At 37.7% G+C, this 10431-nt stretch overlaps 1 protein-coding gene across 1 annotated transcript in view; it reads left to right on the top strand.

Annotated features, from left to right (window-relative positions):
• Ccdc192 (coiled-coil domain containing 192) overlaps positions 1-10431 on the top strand; it is a 255390-nt gene that overhangs the window by 2698 nt on the left and 242261 nt on the right. Inside the window, exon 2 of the mRNA XM_023715301.1 lies at positions 3469-3520. Within this exon, the coding sequence (XP_023571069.1) occupies positions 3469-3520 (52 nt within the window). The remainder of the gene's footprint in view (positions 1-3468; positions 3521-10431) is intronic.

The raw sequence follows: 10431 nt of genomic DNA, 5'->3' as shown, positions 1-10431 counted from the left end.
TACCCGAGAGACATCTTAGCAGTAAATGGCATGTCATGACAAGCCAAAGCAAATAAAATTTAGCGAGCAATCCTTTATTTAATATCCATGAGCAAATTACCTACAGAGATGACCTGTCAGTGCATGGACAGTGGAGAAATGAATGCAGGGTTGCCAAATGGAGGGAAATGAATAGTCCCGAGCAACTTGGACCTGAATGGTGCAGCAGCAAGTACAAGAGCAGGCTGCTGTTCTCACTGGAACTCACCATTCGGGTCTTTGTCTTTCTGGTTCATGGAGCTGAGCATTTTATGTGGGGAAAGTAGGCTTTGGGGACAGGATTCAAGGAGTGAAACACTTTTTGTTTTAATTTGATTTTATTTTCTTGTGCACCCCTTTTTGATCCTGAGGTGGGTTTCATTTGGCTCCTATACTTGTGAGCTGTAACCAGCTAGTCTGCTATGACTTCTTCCCTCTCCTCCTCTTCTCCTGTTCTTGAGACAGACTTTCCCCACAGGTTACATAGGCTGGGTGAGAACTTACTCTTGAACTGTCTAAGGAACAAAAGCATTTTCCCAGGAAATCCTCTGCTGTAAGAACTGAATTCCTAATACTTTATTTTGAAATCAATTTCATTAAAATGGTTTATTCACATGAGCTAATTGTTGACTACTGTTCCAATTCAGCATGAAAAGTATGGAATAAGAGTTTAGAGATCAGATAGACATTTCACTAAAAGAAAGAACCCAACTCACTTTTTTTTTTCTTTGAGACAGGTCTCACTGCATAGTTCAGGCTGGCCTTGAACTCATAGGGATCCTCTTGCCTCATCCACCCAAGATTTGGATTATAGGCATATAGCACCACACCTGGATCTTATACTCTTATAAAACAGGAAAAAACCCTTCTGATCTAGTAGTTTTATACATGATATTATTATTTCATACAATAATAGAAATTTAAAGTAGGTTTTCCAATTTCTCCTTTAACCTTGAAGTAAAAAAAAAATTCCACAACTCAGCCTCATAAACAAATTCTAATTTGTTTTCATCACAAAACTAATAGGCTTTCTAAACTTTTCTTTAACTATTGTACAACATGCTTTCTCTGTGTGTGCTAAGTTACTATGGTTACTTTGAGACTGTGACTCGTGACACTTAAATATTATTGTCAGGTAGCCAAACATTTCCATTTTCAATCAGCAGTTCTATTACAGGCATTATTAAAAGAGTGTAGTTGCAAACACTACTTTATATGGTACATTTGTCACACATCTGAGCATGTACATAAGAATCTAATGTGCATAGTGTTTCTGTTTTTGTTGGTCTCATTCAGTGACTGAATTGCTTTCTTGGCTTGTCACTGGGAGGACAAAAAGGGAAACAAGTCATGGTTCTTGCTCTCTATAAAGGTATCACTGAAGAAATCAAAAAACACAGTAGACCAATAATTATATACATCATAAAACATAATAAAGGATGTAAGAGACAGACGTCCAAAACCTGAAGGTGAAATACAGAGACAGTTGTCCTTCCAGTTGGTAGGCTCAAAGAAGCTCAGGAAAAGGCAGAGCTAAGGTGACATTGTAAAGAAAGGCAAGACGTCCATGGATGGTGAAGAGAACACGAGCCTTCTTGGAGGAGGAAATCCCTTTCTAAAAGCATGGACACATACTCTGGAGGCAGTAGGCAACATGGGTGGTGAAAATAGCAATTCTGTGAGGCATACCCATAGAAGATAGGATGAGTTTGAAAGTAGGAGGACCTAGTTTATTAAGGCCCTTCAAAGCAATTCTTTGGTCTGTGCAGAAATTTTCATGCTGTTCTCTAGTTAATAATAGAGAGGTGCTATCAAGTAGAAAACATTAAAATCCTGGGTTCTGTTGATTTCAAGATGATGCAAGAAAAACAATTATATCTCTAAGAATTCAGTGTCTCCTTCCACTGAGAATTTAATTAATGTTGTCCAGAAATCACTGATTACTGTGAACACTTTAAGTGGCTCTAAATTGTTTGAAAAGTAGCTAAATTTGGATGCATGTATAGAAACACAGAAGTTAGTATTCTTTCGGTAGACAGTGGAATAGGAAACACCTTGAGATTTTGAAGTGAAACTTATTCGTTGATAACAGAATGGAAGCTACTAAATCTATGAAGTTTATTAAAATTATTTGCTTATTAATTCAATAAATATTTACTGATCATCTTGTCCCTCCATGAAGTGAAGGTAGAAGTAGCAAAACATGAGAAAAAATATCCTAGATTCAAGAAATTTACCTTGTCAGCTGAGATACAATAAATATAATAAATAAGCATAATAAATATGCAGTATGTTTGAAAATACTAAGTACTGTAAAATAGAGTTAAGAGGTCCAATTTTATGGCACATTCCAATAAGATATAGCCCATCCCATTAAGAAGGTGATTTGGAGGAAGACAAAAAGTGTAAGAATAAGCTAAGTGATAAGATGTGGAGAAAATATTTCTAAGGTTTTAGCATGCCCTAGAAACCCGGCAAAGAAATATCTCTATTTCCTTCCTTCCTTCCTTCCTTCCTTCCTTCCTTCCTTCCTTCCTTCCTTCCTCCCTCCCTCCCTCCCTCCCTCCCTCCCTCCCTTCCTTCCTTCTTTCCTTTCTCCTTCCTATATTTCTTTTTCTTCTGCAGTGCTGGTGATCAAACCCAGGGTTTTATGCATGCCAGGAAAGCACTCTGCCAATGACTAAGAGCTCCAATCCATGGTAAAAGTATTTCAAAGAGGGAATGATGAAACATGTCAAAAGCTCTTAAGTAAGATGAGCACTGGAGACAGTAATGTGGCGTTCTTTGGTGAATTTCCCAAAAGCAGTTCCTGTGCAGTGGTACTACTCAGAGACTGATTGAAATGGCTTTAGAGAGAGAGAGAGAGAGAGAGAGAGAGAGAGAGAGAGAGAGAGAGAGGCTGCTGAGTGGAAGAGAAAAGGAAAAGGGAAAGAGGAAAGCAAAGGAACTGAAAGTCATGAGAGCATAGTTTTGCCATGAAGGTGGTCAGCCTAAGCAGAAGCTAAAAGAGAAAGAGGGTTCAAGCTGCAATAATAATGTTTGTAAGCAAATGATGGAGGGAAAGAGAAAGAGACAGACAGAGACATAGACACAGACAGTGTAGGACATGAGAATTTTTGGAGTCTTGTTTCATAGGAGAAAATGCTTTTCTCTCTTTCCTTTTTCATTCTTTAGTTGAAATAAAAGATTCTGCAGGTTTCCAGAACAGATTGTCCTGTTCGGACTGGTTATTCTCAAGAGAGCCTTTAAAGTCTATTTTATCTTCCTGGAGTAAAGTTTACATTCCATTATTTTTATTTCCTTTTGAAATGTCCAAAATTTGACATTTGGAGGAAACACTTGAAAAAAAATTATCTTACATGTACAGCATAACAATCTATTTGATACGAGGTGTGCATGTACCTGCCTAAAATAAAAGTTTGAAATTCTAAACTCATATTTCTTTTTTAGCACGGAGTCTGAAAATTCAGCGGCAGAGGTAGAACAAAACAATGAAGTATTGGTAAGAAATAATCTTTGCATAATTTCTTTTTTCCACAAGAAAAATCAATAGTAAAACTGTGATTTAATTTAATGAACACTGAGGTTTCCTTGGTATCATTTAGTTTCCACAATTTACTAGTAAGTAAACTTTAAAAAATAAAATGGGGAATGTTCATAGCTAAGCAGAAGACAGGTGGAGTGGGTGGAGCCCCAGGGCAGTGTTGCTGCTGGGCTACTCAGACGTTAGGTGAGGGAAAAGAAGGACTTGACCATCTCAGCCAGTGAGAATGTTGCATTGTTCTCTGCAGCCTCGCCATGCCAGGACTTCCTGGGCTATTCTGTAGCATTTGCTTGTAAATGAGGCAATCTGGGACTCAGGCCTGTTGCAGATCTAGTACCTTAAAGTACTTAGCTTAGACTGGGATTAAATTATGGCCTATTTTGTTTAGCTCAGGTTTAAACTACAGCCTATCTCAGCTTGTTCATTCTCTTTCAAGAGAGCTGGTGGCACACAAGGCTCAGACCTTTGAGTGCTTCCTCTTCTAGGGTTTTTTGATGCCCAGGGAAAGCTAGGTTTGTCTGCCAGAGCCCCAACTGGGCCCCTCCATTGGCAGAGGTAAAACTGAGCGAGGGGTAGTATGGTGTGGAAGCTGCCTGGTGGGTTCATGGAGGCTCACTGCACCAGTTCCCATTCAAGGACGTGCAAGACTTTCCCTTAAAGATAGTACTCCCTCAGCTTCTTGTTTTCAGGGTTAGCATTCCACCTAGATGGACTGTAGACAATTCTTCAGTCCTTAGACTCCCTGCAGAGACATTTCTGGAATAATCTTTTAGCTCTAAGGCAGCAATGGTGTGGTGTAAAAGAAAGTTCAGAGAACTAGTATTCAAGACCAGGCACATTCAGGGTAGTAAACCACAGACAGGACTAGGATGCAGAAAACTTGGAATCAGACCCAGATACACCTCCTGCAAGCTGTGTGATGAGAGAGAAGTCTTTTGAACTCTTTGAGTCTTATTTTCACCTATAAAATATTATTCTACATCAAATAATATATCTAAATGTGAAAATCTTTGATAAAGTACTTAGAAATATATAGGGGGTAGCTGTGGTGGTACATGCCTGTGCTCCCAGCACTTGGGGACTGAGAAGAGAAATCAGTCCCAAGCCCAGCCTGGACTACATGGTGAATTCAAGGTCACGGTTCACTATGAAGTAACACTGTCGGGGTCGGAGAGATGGCTCAATGGGATAAGCACTTCCCTGGCAAGCGCAAGTTACTAAATTCAATCCCCAGTTCCACAAAAAAAAGAGTGAGAGACAGAGATTATCACAAAATAAGTAAGAAATATAGCAGAGTATAGTGCTTTGGAATTGATAGTATTCAAGTAAGGGCCTCTGTTTCTTGCGGTGTTTTGGTAGTTCTGGTCTTCCACTCACACCCCACCATCACTGGCTCAGAATGATCCATTCCTTCATGAGATGCATATCCAGAGTCTCACATCTGCGACATTATTTCTTAAATTTTAAGCTAGCATAATTGGTCCAATCTGGAACCAAGTAAACTGGACGTAGCTCCTAAATCCATACTAATTTTCAGGAGAATTTTGATGGAACAATATGTGAAGAAATCAAATTAGATTTGCAAAGTGATTTCAGTTAAAATTGTCTTCAGTTTCTAGAAGTATTTTACATTTATTCAGCTAGAAAAATCATCATAATTAATTTTTATTTTATTTGTGCTGTTTGTGAGTTTGTTGCTTTAGGAAAGAGTGACCCTCATGCAGACCTCATCAAAACTTTTTCTGTTTGATGGGTACATTTGAGTCTGAGAAATGGGAGATACCTGGGCAGCAGTTTTCTTGTTGTCCTTCTAAAGATGCTAGTGTAGAAGGACCCTCAGTGACAGCATCCAGAACTGGGAAGGACGAGGTGCCCATTGCCACCTCTAGGACTCTTGCCTGCGGCCCCCAATTAGCTCCCTGGAGTTCTGATCTAGCCTTTCTTTTTCTTTTTTAAATTGATAATTTTTTATTTATTTTTATTTTTATTTTTTTGCCATAATTTTATTGATAAACAAATAACAATGAGACAGTTTCAAATCAAATCAGTAGGACAGTTTCAATAATTAACACACTGCATACATTCTTCTTAGTGGTTAATTGCTGTACAAGATGTGGACTTGATATCCTATTTACAAACACCATTAGAACAAATCTCTCTATTCATTAAGAGAATGTAACTATATATCTATCCTAATCACTTTGAATACACAGATTCAAAATGGACATTCATCTGTATCCCCTTTTTTTTGTTAAGTTCCGTTATTTGAATATTATAGGTGTGGAAACTCAGCAAAATATCCCAAAAGAGTCCAGTAGCCCATAATAGTATTGGGTCTTCCGCTTAACTGGCAATGTCAGAAATTGTTCACCTGAGTCCCCCACAGCTCAACATAACAGCATAATTGACAGTTGACACAGTAGGGAGCTCCGAGGCTTGAAGAAACTGACTCCGCTTTAGTTTTTGTCTTTTTACCTTTCTAAAAGCATACATTTAGCTGGAGGATGGTAAAATTAGAGACTCCAAAGCCATATTCACAGTTATTGGAGTCTCTTTTCACCATATAGTCCCGTTCGTGGAATCCCTAGAATATAGAGCTTAGCAAAACAGATTTTGCCATGTACCACAAGGCAGTAAATTGCAATAGTCTCTGTTGACTCTTTTAAATAATTATTTTTTTATTTTTGGTTAAAAAAAAGATCAAGATGGAAGATAAAACTTTTGCAATTGTGTGGCTAGTTCTTGACCACTCAAGCAGATTGCCATACCTTCTACCTTCTGTCACCACTGAATTGAAAACACTGGTTCTTTATTTGCCTTTATACAGTGCTACCTGCTACTTTAGCTTCTGAATTCCTTTGTACATTGTCTTTTCTTAAAGTAAGATCTGAATTTTATTACTTGCTGTGTGCCTACAACAAAATTTCACCATTGAAGTGAATTTTCATTGGTATCATTTGAAATAAAACATGTGGGCTGGGCTGGGGAGATAGCTTGGAGTTCTAAGAACCTGCCTGGCAAGCACAGGGACACAGGTTTCATCTCCATTCCCACATGCCATGCTGGCCCTGGAACCAAAACCAGGCATGGTGGCACACTCCTGTAATCCTAGCAATGGGAAGGCTGAGGAACACAACAAACCCAAGCTGCATAGCAAGACCCTGTACCAAATAAATTAAAAAATGATTAAAAAATAAATATCAATTAGTGGACTTAGCTCCAGGAAAAGTGTTGGGTGATTGAGATTCATGTCCCTCAGATTCTTACAGCCCAAAGGGGAGAGAGGCTTCCAGAATCATTGCTATTACATTGATATGGTCCTCTTTTTACTGTTATCACCAATTTAGAAATTAAGAAACTTAAATTCAGGGAGGCTTATGGATCTTCCACACATTGAGGATTTGAGCACTGTGTATTCACCATAGATAGTAGAAACACAGGCTAAGCCAGCAAGAGCTAATTTAGAGCTGCTTCTCAGGGGCCAGGTGGTCCCCATATATCTTAGCCTATTTTGGACCTATTATTTAAATTTTCTCTCTGATCTGTTTTAATATCTTCTGAAAGAAACAGCTAGTACATATAAATAACCTCATTTAAACCTATTTGGGAAATAAAAATTTTATTAGCAAGGGGTTTGGCAGGAACAAGATCAGGATTGTTTTCTGTGAACCACTCCTGGGAATCCTGGCATGTACAGATGAGAGTGCAGAGGACCCGATGCCATCGGTGACCCGGAGCTGCACATCCCCAAGTAAGGCCATGGGTGTGACGCTGTCCATGCAGATATGTATTAAGGGGCTCATTCCTCCTCAAAGCTAGGCTTGTTATAAGCCTGAGAAGCTGTTTTGTGGGTTATCAATCTGTAAGGTCATTCACTGTACAGGAAATCAGCTTTATGAAAAGACTGTAAAACAGCTAAAAGATTTTAAATTTATAAGTCAGGCAAGGTAAACTATACCTTACATAAATTCTGCTTCTCTTTTAGTATTCGCTATAAGACCGTATCTACAAGTTTCACTGAAAACATTTATATATATTTTAACATAGTAGGCTGTCTTTCAAAAGATTCTTCCTTTGAAAAGCAAAGTTTTAACTCATTAATGAAGGTTATTAATGAGCTGTTGTGCTTTAAATGAACATCTCAAATGGCTTAAAGTAGATATTCCTATTCATTCTTAAAATGAGAGCAAACTAGAACTATTTTCTATGTATAATGAAATATAAAGTTCTAGAAAATATGTGCCTTTTTATTTTACCATTTTAATAAGAAATGGTAAGTCTGGAACTTTCTGTTTTGCCTACTATCTTTCTCCACGTCCCTTACTCCCTTCCTTCTTTCCAGCTCTCCTGGGTCATTTGTAAATTTCACCCCCACAGGTTTTGACATACATATAACACGGTGAAGCTAGCGTCACAATCAAGATGATGAACCTACCATCAGTCCAAGTCATTCTCACGTTCCTTAGAAATCCCTCCCACCTGGCTCTGTCTGCTTACATCCTTAAGCGTTTCCTTGAGCTTCATGCAAGAGGAGCGATCTAGTACACACCCTTTTAGGGGGACCTCTTTCATTCAGCAAAACTCTTTTGAGAGTGAATCATGCTGTCTTTAGTTTCAGGAGTTCATTTTTCAGGTGAGATAGTACTGCATTATATTGGATGTACCAATTTGTTTATCTCTTTGTCTGTTGACTGACATTAAAGCTATTTATGGTTTGGGGCTTTTACAAAGAAGCTACAGACATTCGTGTAAAATCTTTGAAGGGTTGTATGCTTTCTCTTAGCTAGAAGCAGAAGAGCTGGAGCATATGATAAACTATTTTTAGTTTTTTAAAGTTTGCTATAATATTTCTCTTAAGTGATTGTATCGTTTTACATTCCTACCACAGCGTATGAAAGTTTTAGCTCATGCCCATTCTTTCCAATCCTGGTAAAATCAGCCTTTTTGTTTTAGTCTTTCCTAATAAGTGTAGTTGTATTTCATTGTACTTTGAATTTGTCTTCTTAAATAACAAATAATTTAGAATATCTTATGTGTAGTTGTATTTCATTGTGCTTTGAATTTGTGTCTTCTTAAATAACAAATAATTTAGAATATCTTATATGCTTATGTACTATCTTTTTATCTTATTTAGTGAACTGTTAAATATTTTATTCCATTTCAAATTTGGTTTATTTCTTATTTACTACTGAGAGATTTTTTTTAAATACATTCTTGAATATAAGTAATTTTTCAGATATTTTCCCAAATATTTTCTCTGACCTGTGGTATAGTCTTTTCATTCTTTAACAGTATTATCAGAAGACTAGAAGTTTTAAATTTTGAGGAAATTTAATTATCATTTTTTACTATGACTCATATTTTGGTAACCAATCTGAGAAATCTTTGAGCAAAATCACAAATACTTTTCTTCCAAGTTTTCTTCTAGAAGTTTCACAGTTTTGGGTTTCATATTTATGTTTATGATTCATTTGCAGTTAATTTGACTGTTAGCTGATACCTCAGAAATTTTCTTCAGCTGAGAGAGGCTCCTTGTCCCCAGAGTGTCCACGCTTTTACTGGGGCAGCTTGCCCTCAATGACAAGGTCTCCAGGGACATGAGACCTGGCTTCTTGGCATTGACTGGGGCCATTCAGAGGAGCTAGTCCAGTTCCACAGTTTTCAGAGTAGGGCCTGAAAACTATTTCACTCCTGCTTCTCTTTCCATCTGAGGTTTCATCTCCAATAAACACTCTGTAGCCAAATCTCTCCCAGTCTGATTCCTAGAAACCTAACCAAAAACAATAGCAAAAACAGAATAAGTGGCAACCCAATGGGTTGATTTTTATGAATGGAAGTTCATAAGAAATCCCCAAAAGACATCATGCTAGTGATGAGGACAAGACTGAGAATAAGAATAGAAAACATCATTACAACTTCTGACAGCCCTTCGTCTTTCTTAATGTAAGGGTTTCAATGACTGTTTCTTTTAGAAACTTTAGAAAGTAGACTATTTCATTTAACAAGTCATGATAATTTGTACATAATTAATCTAAATTCTTTTTCTCACAAAATAAAATTATAAGTGAACTATTTTCTTCTAGGAATGTCTGTTGAAAGGGTTTAATATTATCTTCCCAGATCTTGAAATATGAATGCAAGCTGGAGTATCAGTTGTTTGGCTTCTTACATAGCTACTTTCATGTTTCAGTCTTGCAAAACGAGAGCAGCTGACTGACACCCCATTCTCCTGGACCCCTCCCCACCCCTGCACTATACAGTCATGCCAAAGTTCACCCAGCTTATATTACATAGCCTTAATAATATGTAGCACAAACTTCTATAGAATTTTAACTTGAAAAAGATTTGGAAGTCTAAAATGAGGTTGGCCTAAGAAGTAGAAAGTGTTCTTTAGGAAATGATTCTTCATAAACAATTGGGCAAGATGACCTATTTCATTTTTAATTTTTTTTCATTTTTTATATATTTGGTACAGGGTCTCACTACACAGCTCGGAGTCTTGGAGTCGTAGTGATACTCCTGTTTTCAGCCTCACCAGAGCTGAGATTACAGGAATATGCCACGAAGCCCAGACTTGGTAGCTGGCTCAGCGGGTCCCTGGGGTGGCATGAGGGTCGGGGTTGGAACCCTGGTCCCTGAGCTTGCCAAAGTAAGTTCTTAGTCCCCTGAGCTATCTTGCTGGCTTAATTTTTTTTTCCAAAATTTTATTAATAAACAGTAATGAGACAATCAAATCTGAAGTACAGTTTCAACAAATAACACACTGCATATGTTCTTCTTAGTGGTTAATTGCTGTACAAGATGCGGACTTGAGATCCTATTTACAAACACCATTAGAACAAATCATTCTATTCATTAAGAGAATGCAA

The sequence above is a fragment of the Octodon degus genome, unplaced genomic scaffold (genome assembly GCF_000260255.1).
Source record: "Octodon degus isolate 3935 unplaced genomic scaffold, OctDeg1.0 scaffold00040, whole genome shotgun sequence".
Classification (NCBI taxonomy): Eukaryota; Metazoa; Chordata; class Mammalia; order Rodentia; family Octodontidae; genus Octodon; species Octodon degus.
Note: the sequence above shows the minus strand (reverse complement) of the source record. Positions and strands in the feature narration are given on the sequence as shown.